Source organism: Artemia franciscana, chromosome 3 (genome assembly GCF_032884065.1).
Source record: "Artemia franciscana chromosome 3, ASM3288406v1, whole genome shotgun sequence".
Classification (NCBI taxonomy): domain Eukaryota; kingdom Metazoa; phylum Arthropoda; class Branchiopoda; order Anostraca; family Artemiidae; genus Artemia; species Artemia franciscana.
In genome coordinates, this window is record NC_088865.1 from 9,128,491 (window position 1) to 9,147,652 (window position 19,162).

Consider the following 19,162-nt stretch of genomic DNA (forward strand, 5'->3'; position numbering starts at 1 on the left):
CAAGCAGCAACAAGAATCCATAAATAGAAGACTGCTGCATGCCAAGTACCAAAGCCTTGTGGTGAAGCTGCCAGGCTTCTGGTAGGCCTACTTGTTTTTATTCTATTAACCATTTTGTTGGTATATATGAGAAATATAGTGGGAACCAAAACTGTGCTTTGGGGGACTCTACTTAAAACACCATAGGTTCTGGAGAAAACCTTCTTACCATTTAGGGTAAAGTGTAGTAGATCTATAGCCAAAATGTGTTTTCTATTATTATTCTGAATATTGTGAAGTAGAGATTGGTTTCCTGACATAGCCTAGGCTATACTAGCCAAAATTTACCTAGCCTAAAAAGACACACCAAGTGGTATTTATATTCTACCTTAAGAAGTAAGCCAAACAACTATAAATGGACCAATATATTTTCATAGGCTTGGTACTAGGGAAATACAAGGGATAGGAGCTTGGAAACACTTTCTCAGGAAGCAGTTTAGGCCTAAACTTTGAAATCATTGCACTAGAACAACTAGTCAATCAAACCAACTTAATATTCAAAACAATTTTGAAACGATCCACATGACAATTTTTGAAGAAATGCTGAGCAAAGCTACAGGATGGAAGATCTTTCAATTGCTCCAAGTTGCAATTTAAGGTAGGTTAGCCTATTTCCCGAGATAACAAATAGCTACTGATCTAGAACTTTCTCCTTTTCCTAGACTAAGATATTGAATAGGGTTCAAGTTGCAGGCCTTGGAACTTACCAGTCTGAGAAGGCATTTCTATTGGATCTTTAATTTATGATTCATCTGTTATTGCTTTTGCTAGTTAGCTTGCAGCGAGCGTTGCCAAGTTAGAAAATTGGAGCTCAGAAAAGGGTAGTTTTCCCTCGGAAAGAGTGAAGTGAAAAATTTGGGCACGCACGGTTAACGCCGAGCGTGCGACCCAATCTACTATCTTCATTTCACTACCTTCATTATCTTTCAATATAAGAATAACCATAAATTGTCCAATACCCATTAAGCAATCAATCGAAATTTTCTAACGTACTGAAAATAAAAAAAAACAAGGGCAGTATGTTTCTTAAATGAGTGTCTTAGCAGTGAGTTAGGTAAAAAGCCTCAATCTTTTATGGATAAAAAGTAACTTTCTGCTAGAAATTTGCTAGTGTCATCTTTTTCGCTTTGGCCAGCACCTGAACTACAATTGTCACTTTGTTGGCTTTGCTGTAGTCGACTCAACTGAAGGCCCAAGCATAATCTCAGGCGCTTGTCGCAGTTAGTTTTGGATGACCTGGGATGAAAAGGATTAAGGAAAGTAACATTTTATGTACTTTTCTTAACCTGGAACCGAAAAATAGTCGTTCAAGATGATTTCTTTTTGTTCTGCTTTCTCCGTTTCTTCATTATTTCTTAGTAATTCTTTTTTTTCTTGGATGTTTCTTTCTGTCTTTAAAATGTCTCAAGCTGCTTTCCGGGCATATTCTGAAAGAATACATAGTTATTGGTAAAACAAATATACCAGTCTTAGATACTGCACCGATTTTCTTTTCGGTGGTGAAAAGGTGAATTTTAAGGGAAATGGGGACACGCAACTGGCTGATGCCATTTTCTCAAGAAGGACTGCTAAACCTGTTCAAAATACACCGAAAAAAAACAAAGGGACGTTCTACATAAAAAGGCCCATAAATTTGTGAAAAACATGAGATAAGAAACAACACTCGTAATTTTAAAAGATCACGAGTCTTTTTTCACATCTTTTTTATCTCTGGCTTTTCAATAAACTGTAGAGTCTGCTTCCCTCTATTTTTTTTCGTGATACCTACTATTTTATTCAATATAATCCAGTAATCATATTGTCATACCTTTCAACCAAGTGTCTTTCATGACAGTGAAGCAACTTTTGTTCTTCGTATGCCGCAGAACACAGAAGAGAATCGAACTTAGTTTTTAGGGGTAAAAAAATAACAGGCAATCACCAACCCTCAGTGTCGCATAAGTAGTTTGAAAAACGTGATAGGTCTAGTGCGAACATACCTCTTTACCTTGCTACACTTGGAGCTCTACTGTCCACCGTGCGTGTCCCTTTCCATCTTCTTTGCACAAATGCGTACCCTATTATTGACAATGCTCGTGCTTTTCCGAAAAGTAATAGTGAGTGGCGAAAAGTGATGAATTCTGCCAAGTTCCCGGATGCAAGTTCTAGTGATATTATATCTCGTCCATATTGGATCCAACATTATTCAAAAATATTTTCGAAAGTTAATTATGCAGTGCATAAGCGTTTCTCATGTTTGCTTGAAAAAAATTTGCCGTCACGTTTATGTCAGAGACATGGGATTCCAATTGAAAATTGGGCTATTGTTAAAGGTATTAAGGGTTTAAAATCAAAATCTTTGGATATTGATGGGATTAGTGTTTTGAATCTTGTTCCGAATTCTTTTGAACTGGTATCTCATCTCCAACTGTTTTTTCAAATGTGTTTGATTAGTTCGTGTGTGCCCGACTCGTTCTTGTGCGGTAGCGTTTCATCACTTCTAAAAAAAGGAAAAGATCCGGTTTCTTGTAGTTCTTATAGGGCCATAACGGTAGCATTGTATCATTTCTGTACTCTTAGCAAGCTTTTTGAATATCTCGTACTACTTTATATCACTAAGCTTGCTCTAAATGATGATAATAAATTTGGTTTTAGATCTGGGCTAGGCTGTCAGCATGCTCTCCGTGCTTTGACTTCTTTATTAAAAGATGCCCATCGCACTCGTCGTATATTTGATTTCGCAACCTTAGACTTGTCTAAAGCATTTGACAGTATTTGTCATACTCAAGCATGCACAGCATAATGCCAGAGAGGAGTAAATCCGTCGGTAATTCACGTGCTTCGTTTTTGGTACTCCCATTCTTACCTTCGCCTTAAGTCATTAGATAATTCTTATTTTGGTCATATCCCTGTTCGTTGCGGTGTAAGACAAGGGGGAGTTCTTTCGCCGTATATTTTTAATGCTTGTATTGAAAATGTATTATCAAAAATATCGATTACGTGCCTACTAGGACCATCTGATATCTCATATCTGGCTTATGCGGATTACCTTCTTCTGATTGGTCAAACTGAGTCTGGTCTTGCCCGTTTAGTGAAGTCAGTTACTTCTGCTTTACTTAATATCGGCCTGCACCTAAACATAGACAAGTGCGAGTTTCTTGTTTTCAACGGTAATAATTGTTCAGAATCACTATACTGCGGTGGTTTTAGTATTCCTCGTGTTAAATCGTTTCGTTGGCTTGGTATAACAGTTTGCGATTCTATGAATGCTCTCCGGTCTCGTGCTGTCAAAGATATTAGTGATAAGCTGAGGCTCCATTACTCTAAGATTGTAGCAAATCGTGGACACTATAGGAAAAAAGTACTAACTCGGCTTTACTCAAATTTTGTGATCATTCTGTGCTCTTCTGTTCTGGTGTTAGCCCACTTCTGTTGACTGGTGATCTAAAACACATCCACATAAAAGATTACCGGTACTGCAAATTTCTTTTATATCTACTCGTTCTTGCCGGAATACAAAACTGGTTAAAAAGTATTGTACGACAGATATTGCTGGTGCTTTCGAAAAATTATCTGCGAAGCTAGCTATTGAAGCGCTTTATAGGCTAGGATGTTTTCATCGCCTTATTGTCTTTTTTCTGTATGTGATTAAATTTGTTTCTTTTGTACTACTTTTGCTGTTTTTCTTTTGTATTTTACTCCAATTAACCTCAGTTTTGTGAAGTGGGTGATAAATAAATTATTATTATTATTATTATAATTTTATTATTTAATAATTTATAATTATAATTTAAATTTTTATTTTTTCGCTGAAAAAATGGTGATGAAGGCGGCACGTTAAACTGAAAACAAATTAAAACTTTTGGGTTCTTGCAGTACTTTCGCAGATTCAAGCAGTTCAAATTTTTGTTAATACATGATAATGTGAGGTTGAAATATAAAGTAAGAAAAAGTTTAGTTATAGGACACTTTGTAATACTCTCAAATTCATATTATCTTGCCACTTCGCAACATGCTGAGTTAATTGAAAGACGGAAACTTATAATCCTTCATCATGGATTAAAATTAAAAAATTATAATGAAAAACGCTATAAACAACGTTAAAGGGATAGAATGACCGGCGGAATGACGAATTAGTCACCAATGATGTGAAACAGATCTTGAAAGCGATTAAACAGTTCGTGGTAACGAACTGTAGTAAAGAGCGGCTCAATAGTAACCAAAACTCTAAAAATGGAATTTTGACACCAATAGTTACATCAAAAGAATTAAATTTTATTGCTGATTTTAAACATATAAGTTTCATCAAGATTAGTCTTACCCATCAAAAGTTACGAGCCTGAGAAAGTTTGCCTTATTTTGGAAAATAGGGGGGAAACACCCCCTAAAAGTCCTACGATCTTAACAAAAATCACACCATTAGATTCAGCGTATGAGAGAACCGTATTGTAGAAGTTTCAAGCTCCTATCTACAAAAATGTGGAATTTTGCGTTTTTGCCAGAAGACAAATCACAGATGCGTGTTTATTTGTTTTTTTGTTTTGTTTTTTCCCCAGGGGTGATCGTATCGACTCAGTGGTCCTAGAATGTCGCGAAAGGGCTCATTCTAACGGAAATTAAAATGTCTAGTGCCCTTTTTAAGTGACCAAAAAATCGGAGGGCACCTAGGCCCCCTCCCACACTCATTTTTTCCCCAAAGTCACCGGATCAAAATTATGAGATAGCCATTTTATTCACCATAGTCGAAAAACCTAATAGCTACGTCTTTGGGGAGGTCTTACTCCCCCACAGTCCCCATCGGATGGGCTGCAAGTTACAAACTTTGACCTGTGTTTACATATAGCAATGGTTACTGGGAAGTGTAGAGACGTTTTCAGGGGAATTTTTTGGTCTGGGGGGAGAGTTGGGGGGGAGGTTACGTGGGAGGATCTTTCCATGGAGGAACTTCTCATGGGGGAAGAGACTTTCAATGATGGGGGCGCAGGATTTTCTAGCATTATTTAAAAAAAACAATGAAAAAAAATATGAAATTTTTTTATATGAGGGGTTTATCTCCTCATAATACCTCGCTCTTCACGCTAAAGTATTTTTAGTAATTACAATTATTTATTCTACGGCCTTTGTGATTCAGATGTCATTCTTAAGGAATTGGGAAAAAATTTAAGCTTTAGTGTAAGGAGCAAGGTATCGACGAGGGGTCAGTCCCCTCATATATGCAATAAAAGCATACGAATATAGAAGTTCGCTACGAAAGTTAATTCGTAAGTTGCGTATATTTTTTACTTATGAAAACGTTCGTAAAAAAATTCAAAGTTATAGTTGCCTTTTTAAGTAAACAACAAATTGGAGGGCAACTAGGCCTACTCCCTCGCTCCTTTTTTCTCAAAATCTTCCGATTAAAACTATGAGAAAGCCATTTAGCCAAAAAAATTAATATAAAAATTTCGTTCTAATTATTTATGTGCGGAGAGCCAAGATCAAAACATGCATTAATTCAAAAACGTTCAGAAATTAAATAAAAAAGTTTTTTTTTACTGAAAGTAAGGAGCGACATTAAAACTTAAAACGAACAGAAATTACTTCGTATATGAAAGAGACTGCTTCCTCATCAACGTCCCGCTCTTTACGCTAAAGTTTTTTACTGTTTTAAAAAGTAGAGTTGAGAGAAAGAGTAAAACTTTAGCGTAAAGAGCGGGGCGTTGATGAGGAAGTAGCCCCTTTCATATACGAAGTAATTTCTGTTCGTTTTAAGTTTTAATGTCGCTCCTTACTTTCATTAAAAAAAACTTGTTTTTTGTTCAATAAATAAAAAAGACAATTCCATCCTGGCTGAAATCTACCTCCGGGAAATTTCTCGGACAATTCCACTTCGAAAATTCTCTTTAGCCTACTTTTTTCTGAAAAAGACTTGTTCTTTAACTCAATTTCAAATAAAAAAGATTTCATGTAGGAACTTTGGGAAATTTCCTCCCTGTAAAGATTTTTCTGCGAAAATTCAGCCCTAGAAACTGCTTTCCTCAAAGAAGCTTCTTTCCTGGGAAATCTCTCCATGCAGAAAATAACACCCCACACCAAAACATATGAATACATCCCAATAACATATATCATTTTAAACTATGGGCCAATTCCATTGGATAAAGCCCTTTCCAAGAAGCTTGGGAGTGTGGAGAGGGGTCACACAGTTCCCAGAGGCATAGTTATTGGGTCTTTCAACTATCCTGAAAAAATTGACCTTTTCAAAATGTTGATTTGGGGAAAAACAAAGTATGAGGAGGAATTTGACAACATACTTTCATTTTGATAACTTAAAGGTTAAACCAGAACTTTGTAGATGCGTTTGAATGAGACCCATTATTGGTCAATATGGTCATCCACTAAAAAAAAAAAAAAAAACACTCATCAGTGATCACTCTCCTATCAGAAAAAAATTCTAAGTTTTGTTGAAGGGACTTTGAAACTTTCACTGTAACGTTCTTTGATTCACTGAACCTGATGATGTGATTTTTATTGATATAGCTTGGATTTTCGGGTTATTTTAATCCCAAAAGTTTTGTAAGGACTTTAGGTTTTGGTGGGTAATATTAAACTTAATAAATTTTACATTTTTGGAATCAGGATGCCAAACCTTTTTTTTTGTATCTATTGTTCTCAAAATACCCCTTTTTAGAGTTTCGTCTACTGTCCCAAATAGTTGCTCCTAACTTATAGTTCTTTAAAATGAATTGTTGAATCATCATAACAGATGTATAAGAGCAAAATGAGATCTGTAAATGGGAAAATTTGTATTGCTGTGAGCCTCTTTCAATAAATTATAAAGCTATTATGTAATAATTCAAGAGGATTCCCTCATCAATGAACAAAAAAAATTCGGGAGGGATGCCCCTCGTCCTCCCCTTCAATACGCCACTGACTATTCTGTCTCTGAGCTCTAATTTTCATGTACTGGTTAGAACTTTTACAATTTACCTTTTGTATTGATATTTACAAAATCATTTAGCAAATTAGCTTAATTAACACATAGAAATAAGAAAATCATTGAAAACATAGGGCTTAACAAATATTGGCCTGCGGCCAGCCACCACACCGATTTTACTGGCTATATGCTTGCGCGCTGCTCAAACGTTTCTCAATGCTGACAAGTCCTTCATTGCCGGCACTTCGCCAATAATTCAGCACGGCCTCGGTGTCTAATAAATAGAACTTAAACCACCCATGTCTTCTGAAGACGAGAAAATAATTTAACATATTTTGCCTTCAGTTGCAATCTAGATTATGATCATAAGATCCTGAATTTTCAGTGTAATAATTGTCAGGATGTATACTGTGGTACCGGATTATCAGCGGAACAGCAATACTTTTGTAGAAGAAGTAAACACATTTCATTGGATTGAATAAAAAATATTTAAATTCATCAAAACTTTCTAAAATGGCAGAAGAAGCTATAAAAGATATGCAATTTCATAAAATGGGGCTTGATGACAGGATATTAAAGGTGAGCTTATAACCTTGTTGCGAGCCTAGGCTAGATTAAGTTCCAGCTTTTGGTAGCTTAACAATTGTGTGCACAACTGTCCTAGCCTAGGCATGACAATTACATTCCAGTTCCATCCCTATTAGGACTAGGTAAGCCTATTGCTATTAGGCTATTACTAGATTAGACAAACTCACAAATCCTAAGCCAAGGATGATGCCACAAAGACCTACTACCCCACTCCTTGCCCTCCCTATAAATACACATCACCAGCCACTGCATGCAGATGCCTTAGGTATGGTAGCCTTTTTTAGATTAGGCCTGTCCATTTATTTCTTCACCTTTGTAGAAAATCCTTTATGGTAAAATTTTCTTTAAACTCTTCCTTGCTGTTGAAGTGATGATAAAGGTGGTGATTAAATTTATTAAAAAAATTTTATTAAATTTATTAAAAATTTATTAAATGATTAAGTTTATTATTATGTTTGCAGTGTTTTGTGACATATTAGGCATTTTAATGCTTGATTTGTGGCCATCAGGGAAATAATCAATAAAAACTTGTGACAAAATAGCTCTTACAGGACTTTTGTTAGGATGTTTTTGTCCTTCCTTCATGCAGTTGCAGTGTTACCCCTAGCAACTTTCATCTATTTTTCCATTTGAAATCTTTCCTTTATAGTCAATGCTTCAACAGCAATGAAGAGCTGAAAGAAGCTTCACCACATGGTTAGCAACACAGGTGGATACATTCTGTGAAGAGTGTATACAAAAATGTGTTCCATGTTATGATAAATGCATAGAAAATCATCAGAGTTGTATTTTTTGCTTTATTTGAATATGTTTTTATTTATATTTAAACAGAACCTACTTTCTGAATATACCTTATAGGCTATTAAGTTTTTTGACCACTCAAAAAATTTTGATTTGAACCCTTAAGGTCACCTGGTTCCTTATCAGAAAATGATTACCAAAAATTCTGAAAACTACCTTAAAACAATCATAAATTGGCCTACTTATTTATCTCATTCCTAAGAGTGTTTTGCTTCACTTTAGCCCTCTTCCCCTGGTGGATAAATATAGGCTACTGTCAACCCTATATAATTGAAGCAGCCTATACTTTTCAGTAATGCAAGTTTTTTCTTCTTTTTTTCACACCAAATGCTAATCAATCAACAGGAAGAAAAGAGTCATGGTATTCTAAAAAATACCATGTATTTTACATGGTATTTTACATATTTAAAATATGTAAACATTTTACAATATTTATAGTGGGCTGCATATTTATCCGTGAAGGGGGGGGGGATTAAATTAGGTAAGACACTTTTGGTATTGAATTAAGTCTTTTAGAGTTGTCATCAGTGTTATAGAGTTGTTCTAAGCATTTTGGGCAACCATTTTCTATTGGTATATAAAGGAACAAGGATTCACTTTAAGGGTCCCTTTAATAGCTCAAAATAAAACTTGTAAACAAAACAATTAGTACATTTGGAAATAATATAGAAAGATATATTGAGTGGTGTGTTCAAATTCTACCTTGTTAAGTAATGTGAAAAATCAGTATTTGACAAGCCTAATATTAGGAAATGCTGCCCAATCTTGCACAGGGGGTCTTGGGAACCTGACATCATTTTTATACAATCCTAAAAAGGGCTTAGGCCAGATTTGCCTGTCACTCACTAAGACTATCTGTCTTACCTTTTTCTACAATTAGCCATGGCTTGATGCCCACAAGTGCTTGAATTTGATTCAAAATCAACAGATATATATATATATATATATATATATATATATATATATATATATATATATATATATATATATATATATATATTTAAAAATAATATATATAAAAGCAAGTTTTTCACAATTGTAGTCAGTCAATCACCTAGCTTAGTCCCAACCATATAAAACAGTCTAAATCATATCCAACACTAGGAACCTACTCAATGTTTACAAATTTATCTTTTAATTAAACTATTTGCTCAAGATTAGACAAGTTAGGTCTATTGCCATGCAATCTGTGCTTCATATGTATGTAAAGATTGACCCAATAAGGAGGATTTTGGCAGCCATTACTGGCTGCTATCTATCCAATGCCTGCAGTGCATTCAACAAATTACCCTGCCTCATGGTCAAACAGTAGGCAAGGTGACCAGTAACTGAATTTAGTGATAGTAAGCCCCTATTTATGCCTACCACTCTTAGGGGCACCATGCAAAGGCTGTTGTCACAAAACCTGGCACCATTTTTGCTTTTATGCTTTTCTAAAAGAAATTAATTAAATAATAAAAAAAATTCAAGTGAAAATAAAGAGTAACATTAAAAAAATTTAAGAAGGAAATTATTTTGTATATGAAAGGGGCTGTCCTTTCCTCTATGCCCCACTCTTTTTGCTAAAGATTGCCTCTTTGTCATGACTCTACTTTTTAAAGTAATTAATTTAAAAAGCTTTCTCCACAAAACAAGTTTTTCAAAGAAAAGTAAAGAGCTCCATTAAGCTAAGAATGAGCAAAAATAAAGTCAAATAATCTTCCAAGTGTAAAACTACCACAAATCACTTTCAACAAACAAATGAAACTCAAAACAAACAGATATTACAATAAATTGCCAAGTCAAGCTCAAAATAAGCAAAAATTAACATGAGTAAGTCTGATAACCCCTGTGCCTTCTCAAGACTAGAACAAAATTCACACTTTGCTGAAAAAAGAAAATGATCATGGATTGTCAGCTTAAGTGACATATACTGACTTATTCCTTAAAAGTTTTGATAATTGTTTATTTATAAAAGTAAGAAAAGTGAAAACATTATAAACATATTTTGTTTTCAGCAAAGCACAAATGGTGTTCTGGTTTTGAGAAGGCATGGGGGTTATCTGCCCTACTCATGTCAATTTGTGCTTGTTTTGAGTGTGACTTGGTGATTTATTGTAATTTGTGTTCATTTTGAGTTTTGTTTATTTATTGATAATTATTTGTGATATTTTTATGCTTGTAAGATTATTTGACTTTATTTTTGCCCATTCTTGGTTCTCTGGAGCTCTTTACTTTTCTTTGAAAAACCTGTTTTGTGGAAAAAGTTTTTTAAGTTAATTTCTATTTGTTTTTTATTGATATAGTCTTTTTCATTGAAAAAAATTATATTTATATCTTTCCATTTTTCTTCCTATAATAATTCACACTATGGGTTGCTATTTTTATGTTAGAGAAACTTTTTCAACAATCTTTAATCCTGATACACAGTATTGTTTTATTTAATTTTATAGCTTCTGAAGTTGATCTGCAAAAATAAAACAAAATATCACTCCCAAAGCTTCTATCTATGCTCTTTGACAACATGGATACACTTATAGTCTTTTACTTATTTACCTTTTATTTATTTAAATTGTAAAAGCCAAAGTAGTAATAGTTGTATCCAAAAGTCTCAACTTATTACCCCCAGTTGTTCTCAATATATTGCTGAGGTGTCTTATTGGCAATCATAAACTCAATATTTTTTTTATATTTATTTTAAAGTAACATTTATTTTTGAAGCAAATTGGGCCAATTGCGTAATTATGGGGGGTTGACATGCCTTATATCCCTAAAGACATTGCTGCTGGGCCATTCTTCTATGCTGAACAAACTGACTGTCTCAACATTTTGACTAGATGTGTTTGGAAAATGAAGGGGCTCAAGAGAAGGGCTGCTTGCCCTCCAATCTCTTTTTACTCTTAAAAATGGCACCAGAACTTACAATTTTGAATTGAATTAGCTTCTTTAAAAGTTTCAATGATACTCCTAGCTATTATAGAGTAGTGCTGCCTATGACATTATCTTAAAATTACCTTAAATCACAGCTTGGAACATTATAAGGATTTTCCATGCTTGTGATGCTCCAGTGATGAAAAAAATTCCTTTGGTGCAGATTGTGGTTGTTGATCTAGACTCATGTGGAGGACTCTGCAGCTTCCAAATTCCAACTCCTGGCAAAGCCATTCCTTATCAAGGTGGGACTTGAACGCGTTGGTTGAAGTTGCAGAAACTGTTTCCTCAGACAGTTTATTCCACAGATTGATGACTTTGTGGCTGAAGAAATGACTTCTGTGTCTACTTGTGGAATGCTGCATGGGGAGCTTCACTGAATTTCCTCTAGTACTAGGATACAAGGGCTGTGCAAAAGACTGGGAAGGGTGTTTTTAGAAAGGACTTTTTTGGTTAAAATCATATTGCCCCTTTTCCTTTGGTATGTCAGTGTTGGCAGCTTCAAACGACATAGTCAATATTGCCTATATGTCCTTTTGAAAACCTGCGTGCATATGGTTTTCCTTTAATTGAAACCCCTCAACTTTCCCTAGAAAGTTGTCCTTTCATCTTAGTACCTTTAGCATCATTAGTTACAGTAACTGTTGTGAAGTATTAAAAGTATACATATATTGCCATCTGGCTACTTCAAAATCCCCCACAACTTACCCTTAAAGGTCCTAGTTTATAATATAAAGTTGTTCTTCAGATATTGCTTTGTCACCTTTTTGAAAGTCTGCATGCTCATAGTTTTTTTTTTATTTAGTTCAACATCTGCCTAAATACTTCTTGAAAGCTTCACCTTAATACCCTTAGCTTGTGCTGTAGCAATAGTTGTAGTAGTATTAGTAGCAGTGTGTACATAGCACCTTTGGTTTCTTTGACATGTGTGGGCATAGTTTGTTTTGATTTAGTTCCACACAGTTTCTATATATCCCAAATTTATTGCCTCAATATTCTTAGTTTTAATAGCAGTAGGTGTAGAATTGATTGTACTAGCCTAAGCTTGAGTGGCAGTAGCAGTAATAGAGGTAGTAATAATAGTAACAGTAGGAGTAGTATAAATAGAAGTAGTAACATTAGGATGTAAATATTTTCTTTTATTTAGTTCAACATCCCTCACGACAAGCCCTGTTAGTTTCAACTTTACTCACCAAACTGTTCCTAAGATATTGCTGTTATGCCCTTTTGACAACCTTCATACAGATGGCATGTTCTGATTCAGTTCATTTTCCCCCCTCAAAATTTCTTGAAAATGTTACCTTCATGTCCTTAGGCAAAGTTGTAATAGTAGTCATAGTAGTAGTATTGATATTACTTGTAATAGTATTGAGCAGCAGTTGTACTACTAGCAGCAGTAGTGTTAACCTATTGCCTTTTGGTCAGTTGAATATCCTTCTCATCAAGCTCTGGAAGTTTCAACTTCATACAATTAGCCATTGTTATGACATTGCTGATATGTCCTTTTGATAACCTGTATGTTTATACAGGTATACATCTTGAGATTTTCATCTCAATGCTCTTAGCCCTACAAGTAGTTGGAATAGAAGTAGTAGTAGTAGTAACAAATGTAGCATTAACAGTAGTCTGCAAATATTGCCTTTTGGTGACATGATCTTTGCCTTTAAGTATTCTCTGAAAGTTTTAACTTAATGCCCAAATCAATTCTTGAGATATACTACTTTGACAATATGCATGCAATTTCTCCTTAATGCTGTAAATGGAGTAGCGTGGTAGTAGTAGTAGTGGTGGCTGCTGTAGTAGTATTGATAGCATGCAAATATTACCTTTTTGATAATCTCCCTTATCATTTCCTGAATTTTCCAAATTAATATACTCAGTTATTCCTGTGTTGTACTCTTTTGACAATCCTTATACACATAACATGTTTGGTTTAGTTCGACACTCCACTCAACATTCTCTGAAAGGCTCATATGAATATGCTTTGTCTTCTTGAAAAGTGAAGTTCAAACATGCATACCTTCCTCAGTAACATACTATGTGTAACCAATGAACAAATTGGGTAGCTTACAGCCCATGTCCTGAGGACTGTGGGGAGGTCTCCAATATTGGACCTTCCAACAATGCTGGACAAAATAGCTCTCTAAAAATTTCAATTGGAGGGAGGAGCTGACGTCCCTCCATTCACTTTTAACTCTTAAAAAGGATACTACAACTTCTGACTTCCAACCATATGAGCTCCATCCAATCCAAAGTTTATACAACTGCCCATTCCATAAAAAACCTTATATTTCCTGGGCATAACTTATATTCCTTGTCCATGGGCTCTGGGGGATTGTTTCCACCCCAAAGACATTGTTGTAGGATTTTTGGACTATTGGTAACAAAATGGCTATCTCACATTTCAGTTGAATTTGTTTTGGGAAAAGAGGATGCCAGGGAGAGGGGCCAGTTGTTCTCCATCATGTTTAACTTCTAAAAGGGAACTAGAACTATACATTTCAAATAAAATGTGCCTATTCCAAATGTCACATGATCTCCCCTTCCATAAAACCTTGTATGCCCCTAGGGGACACTTTGACTCTTAAAAAGGGAACTAGAACGTCATCCAATTCCATCAAATGAGCCCCCCTCCCTCTGGAGTTTATACAACCACCCTTTCCATAAAACCTTATATGCCCTTGAAGCATAACTTATAACCATTGCACTGAGGGTCCTGGGGGTTGCCATCCTCAAGGACATTATTTCCAGCCCTTTCAACTACACTGAACAAAATAGCTACCTTAAAATTTTGATTAGACATGTTTTGAGAATTGTTGGGCTTGGGGGGGGGGGCTTGTTGGCCTCTGAACAATTTTGACTATTAAAAAAGACTCTTTCAATTTCCAATTGAATGAGCCTTTTCTGAAGTTTCTACAACAACAAATGACCATCTAAAAATCTCTCTCAGGTGTATTTTGGGAAAATACAAGCTGTAGGGGGGGGGGGTATCTGCCCTTCAATCACTTTGAATCTTAAAAAGGGTTCCTAAACTCCTGATTACCAAACCAGTGAGCCCTTCTGAAGTTTATATGACCACCCTTTCTATAAAAACTTTGTGTGCCCCCTGGGTATAACTTAAAACCCTTGCCCCAAGGGGTGCGAGGGTTTTCATCCTCAAAGACATAATTTCTGGACCTTTTAACTGTGCTTAACAAAATGGCAATCTCAAAATTTTGATTGGATGTGTTTGGGGAATTGGTGGGCATGTGAGGGGTTTAGTTCCCCTCCAATCACTTTTGACTATTAAAAGGGGCTTTAGCCCGTCAATTTCCAATCGAATGAGCCTTTCTCGAAGTTTGTATGACAACAAATGACCATCTCAAATTTTTTATAAGTTGCATTTGGGCAAAATACAAGAGTGTGGAGCAGGTATCCACCCTCTGATCACTCTGAATCTTAAAAAGGGCACTCAAACATCTGATTACCAATCCAATGAGCTTCCTCCAAAGTTTACAAAATCACCCTTTCTATGTAAACCTTATATGCCCCCAGGCCATAACTTTCAACCCTCGCCCTGAGGGATGAGGGGGGGGGCTTGTCATCCTGGGCCTTTCAACTAAATTGAACAAAGCTGCTATCTCAAAATTTTGAATGATGTGTTTGGAGAAATGTTGGGTGTGAAAGGGGGGTTAGTTACCCTCCAGTCACTTTTGATTACTAAAAAGGGCACTAGTCCTTGCAATTTCTAATCGAATGATTCTTTTTCAAAGTTTCTACAACAACAAATGGCCAGCTCAAAATTTCTGTCAAATGCATTTTGGGAAAATACAAGGTGTGTGAAAGGGTGGAAATCACTCTGAATCTCAAAAAGGACACTAGAAATTCTGATTACCAATCCAATGAGCCCCCTCCGAGGTTGTTGCGACCACCAGGGTGGCCACGTATGGGGGGGGAGGGGTACACTCCCCATTGTTTTTGGTCACTTGGTAAAAGAAAAGTGGGTGAAATCATGGCACTTTGCACCACGATTTCTCTGATGCCACTAAAATTCTTTGTTCTGTTCAATAAAGACCACAAAAATACTGAAATGTCATGTACAGAAATCTTGATCTTGGTTGGTAAACACAAGCATTTTTTACCGACTCCTGCCATGATTGTATTCAATGTATTGTATTTGAAACAGGCATTATGCTAATTATTGACTAAAAATAGTCACTGAAGATGACCAGCCAGTCAGTGAAATCTGTTGCTCTCTACCCCCCTCCCCCTCCCAACATTTTGGCTAGTAAAGACACTGACGATCACCCTTCTGTAAAACCTTTATATGGCCCCAAGGCATAACTTTCAACCCTGAGGGCTGTGGGGAGAGTTTTTCATCCTCAAAGACATAATTTCCGGACCTTTATCTATGCTGAACAAAATGGCTATCTCAAAATTTCTCTTGGATGCGTTTGAGGAAATGGTGGGTGTGGGAGGGGGGTTAGTTGCCCTCTAATCGCTTTTGACTATTAAAAAGGGCACTAGCCCTTTCAATTTCTAATCAAATGAGCTCTTCAAAATTTCTGCAATGACTCCTTTGATATGAAGTGCCCTGGTCTAAAACTAAAAAAAGCAACAAAGAAATAATACATTTTGCCCACATTGCTGTTTACTTAGACAGTGCTATTGTGCTGCTTATGATAGAAAAATTAGCATGAAGAGCAGGCGTTGAGGAGAGGACAGCCCCTTTCACATATTATATAATTTCTGTTTGTTTTAAGTTTTAATGTTGCTCCTTACCTTCAGTTAAAATAACCTTCTTTTTTATTTTCTGAACGTTTTTCAACAAATAGAGATTTGAATTTTGCTCACTGTACTTGAACAATTAAAATGGAATTTGCATATTAATGTCGGCAAATTTTCCTTCTATGTAAAATTTCCTCTGGAAAGTTCACCTTCAGAAACTACCCTCTTAATGTGAAAATCTCACCGTATAAAACCAAAATTATTTATTATGTGTATGAGGGGGCCGTGTCCTCATACGATGGTGGGAAATCTGGCTCTCCCCTCCATGGAACATCCCTCCATGTAAGGTTCTTCTCGCATAAAATACCCACAAACCAGGAAAATCCTTCTCCCAGACAATTCCACTCTAGCTGGAAGTTACCCCCTGGACAATTTCTTGTGGGCAATTCAAGTTGAAAATTTTTTCTTAGCCCACTTTTATTTGAAAAATACTTTAATTTCTGATTTAAAAAATCTTGTCAGAAATAGAACATTTTTCTCACAAATACCCCCCCCCCCAGTTGAAAGATTCTCTGGCAGAAAATTTCCTCTGGATAATTTATCTTCTGGAAAACTCCCCCATGGAGAATTTCTCCTGTGGAAAATCACAATCCAACCCAGTAAATATTTCCCCCAGACAATTCCCCTTAATATCTCCAAATGTAAAATTTAGCTGGCAAAGAGAAAGTAAGACATAAAAAGAATTTTGTATATGAATCTTGGCAAATTCACCCAGAACTTCCCTCCCCATTGAACATCCTGCCAGCAGAAAATGCTCCCCCTCCCAAGAAAATGTATATGTACTCCCAATAAGAAATACTGTCTGTAAACAATGGGCAAATTTCCTGACTTATAAACCTTTTCTCAGGGACTGTTCAGGGTTTTGTTATCCTCAAAGACATACTTAGTGGTCTTTCCAACTATGCTGAACAAAATGGCTGTTTCAGAATTTTGATTAGACGAGTGTCAGTAAAAATGTTGGGTGGGAGGGGGCCAGTTACCGGCCAGTTGCCCTCCAATCTTTTTGGTCACTTAAAAAGGTAAGTAGAACTTTTATTTTCCTTTCAAATGAGCCCTTTCTTGGTATTCTAGGACTATAGGTTTGATGCAATCACCCATGGGAAATAGTAATAATAATAAAAAAACAAATAAACATATCTGTGATTTCTTTTCTGGCAAAATCTTAAAATTCTACATTTTTTGGAAGGTTAAAACTTCTACAAATCAGGGTTCTTGGATACACTGAATCTCGTGGTTTGGTCTTAATAAAGATTCATTGACATTTTGGGGGTGTTTCTCCCTTTTTCAAAAATCAGGCAAGTTTCTCATGCTTGTAGATTTTTGATGTGTAACACTAAACTTAATGAATCTTATATATTTGGAATCAACCTAATAGGCCAATTCTTTTGATAAATCTATTGGTACTAAAATTCTGTTTTTTACAGTTTTAGTTAGCCTAAAATTGAGCTGCATCACTCCTTACTTACAGTTCGTTACCATGAACTGTTTGAGACTATTATAACAAAAGAGTAATGTCATTCATTTCCCAATCAATGCTCTTATCAAATAAATTGGCTGCAGCCATACCAATTGTACCGCATGATCATCCTTAATGGGCCAGATATAGCCCTAACTAATGAATTTGTTCATTGCTTGAATCCCCACATTTCTTTGTAAAATAGGTATTTTAAGCTGAACCTAGTTATAGCATTATACCATTGTCAAATGATATGGAAAGTTGCATAAATATGGCCTATTATTTAAAAATAATTTAAAAACATCGATGAAAGTGTAGAGAAACACACAAATCTTATTAATACAAACTTTCTACGCATTATAAAAAAATTCATTGGTATTGTGTTTTCCTGTAGTTTGGATATAGCCTAGGGCTATATCCAGCCCTAATAGGGAGTGGGGGGGGGGTTATAACTAATGATTTTTTCCGTAGGCTATCAGAAAAAAGGGTTTGTTAATCCGATATCCAAAATAAAACAAAACTTAGGATTCTTGACTCAGCTCTTGAAGGTATCTTCTCTGAACAAACTCTCCATTCAAAATAGTAATAATTGTGTTTATAGGCCAATTTTAATGAAAAAAACAATGACATCCGAAGTTATTGTTGAAGTTGGGCTGTTTTCTTGTGGTTTTTAATTTCTATTAATGACTACATTTGTAGTTGGAGATTTTGCCAACTTTTGTTGGTGGAGGCAATTCACCTATAGAAACATGAAGACAATAAAACCTATAAGTAGAAAACTGAGAAGTAGTCAGATTTAAACCTTGGTAAAAAGAAAGCTCCTGTTGACAATTGTATATTGTTTTGTTTATAGCATAGGGCCTGGGTGTGACCGGCTTGGTAGGATCTATTATGTTTCTAAACGATTTTGAATGGGGAATTGAATTATATTATTCCTTTGTTATTAAACTGTTCATTTCATAAGAGACAATACACTGGACTGCTACTTTCCCCTCTTCAGAACTAAACACTATAATAAAAAATATGTCCCTTCATCATGTTCAGAAAGTTCCTATTTGTTAGATTTCAGTTGCTTCCAGTTTAGCTAAATCCCAGCCCCTCTTCACCCTAGTGCTTGGATGTAATCCTAGACTACATCCAGAGGTTTGCTGATTTTCCTGTTTTAAATTGACATTATTTGAAAATGTAAACCTATCACTGCTACCCAGCTAGACTATTTCCTTACAGCAGCTTCATTCAAGCTTGCTAGCTACCCAACTTTTGCCTTGCTGTAAGTTTAAACTAAAGCTTGAAACAAGCTTGCATAACAAGCCAACGGCAAGGAAAATGTTTGATCCAAGGTTATTTCAAGCCAGGAATTTTGAAAATATCTTTGAAATAAGCTTAAAACTAGCCAATAGTGTGGCAAATCCTTTTTTTTGCCATATCAGAATTTTAAGCCATATCAAGAGCTCATTTATACCTAAATTTAAGAAATAGCCTAGATTTACTGATCTTTGAAACCTTATAAGTTAGGATTGAGCAAAGGTTTGAAGCTCAAAACACATTCTTGTGCCTCATTTGAGTGGAAGATCTATTTTGTAAGGTTTTACTTTTATAACGCAAAGATTGTAAACAATCATCAAATGTCAGATCCCTTTGGAGGGAGGAAGAGTGGAAATAGGTACTTCAAAATACCTTCCTGGGAGATTAAGGCTCTGAATCCATTC

The 19,162-nt window shown here is 35.6% G+C and overlaps 2 protein-coding genes across 2 annotated transcripts in view; one reads left to right on the forward strand and one right to left on the reverse strand.

Moving 5' to 3' along the window:
* LOC136024845 (CCR4-NOT transcription complex subunit 7-like) overlaps positions 1 to 873 on the reverse strand; it is a 43,337-nt gene extending 42,464 nt beyond the window's left edge. The window contains exon 1 of the mRNA XM_065700343.1: positions 747 to 873. Within this exon, the coding sequence (XP_065556415.1) occupies positions 747 to 762 (16 nt within the window). The 5' untranslated portion in view covers positions 763 to 873. The remainder of the gene's footprint in view (positions 1 to 746) is intronic.
* Positions 874 to 7,174: 6,301 nt separating this feature from the next.
* The window catches only part of LOC136024850 (probable ATP-dependent RNA helicase DDX56), a 77,423-nt gene continuing 65,435 nt past the window's right edge, over positions 7,175 to 19,162 (forward strand). The window contains exon 1 of the mRNA XM_065700351.1: positions 7,175 to 7,510. Coding sequence (XP_065556423.1) covers positions 7,445 to 7,510 — 66 coding nt within the window. The 5' untranslated portion in view covers positions 7,175 to 7,444. The remainder of the gene's footprint in view (positions 7,511 to 19,162) is intronic.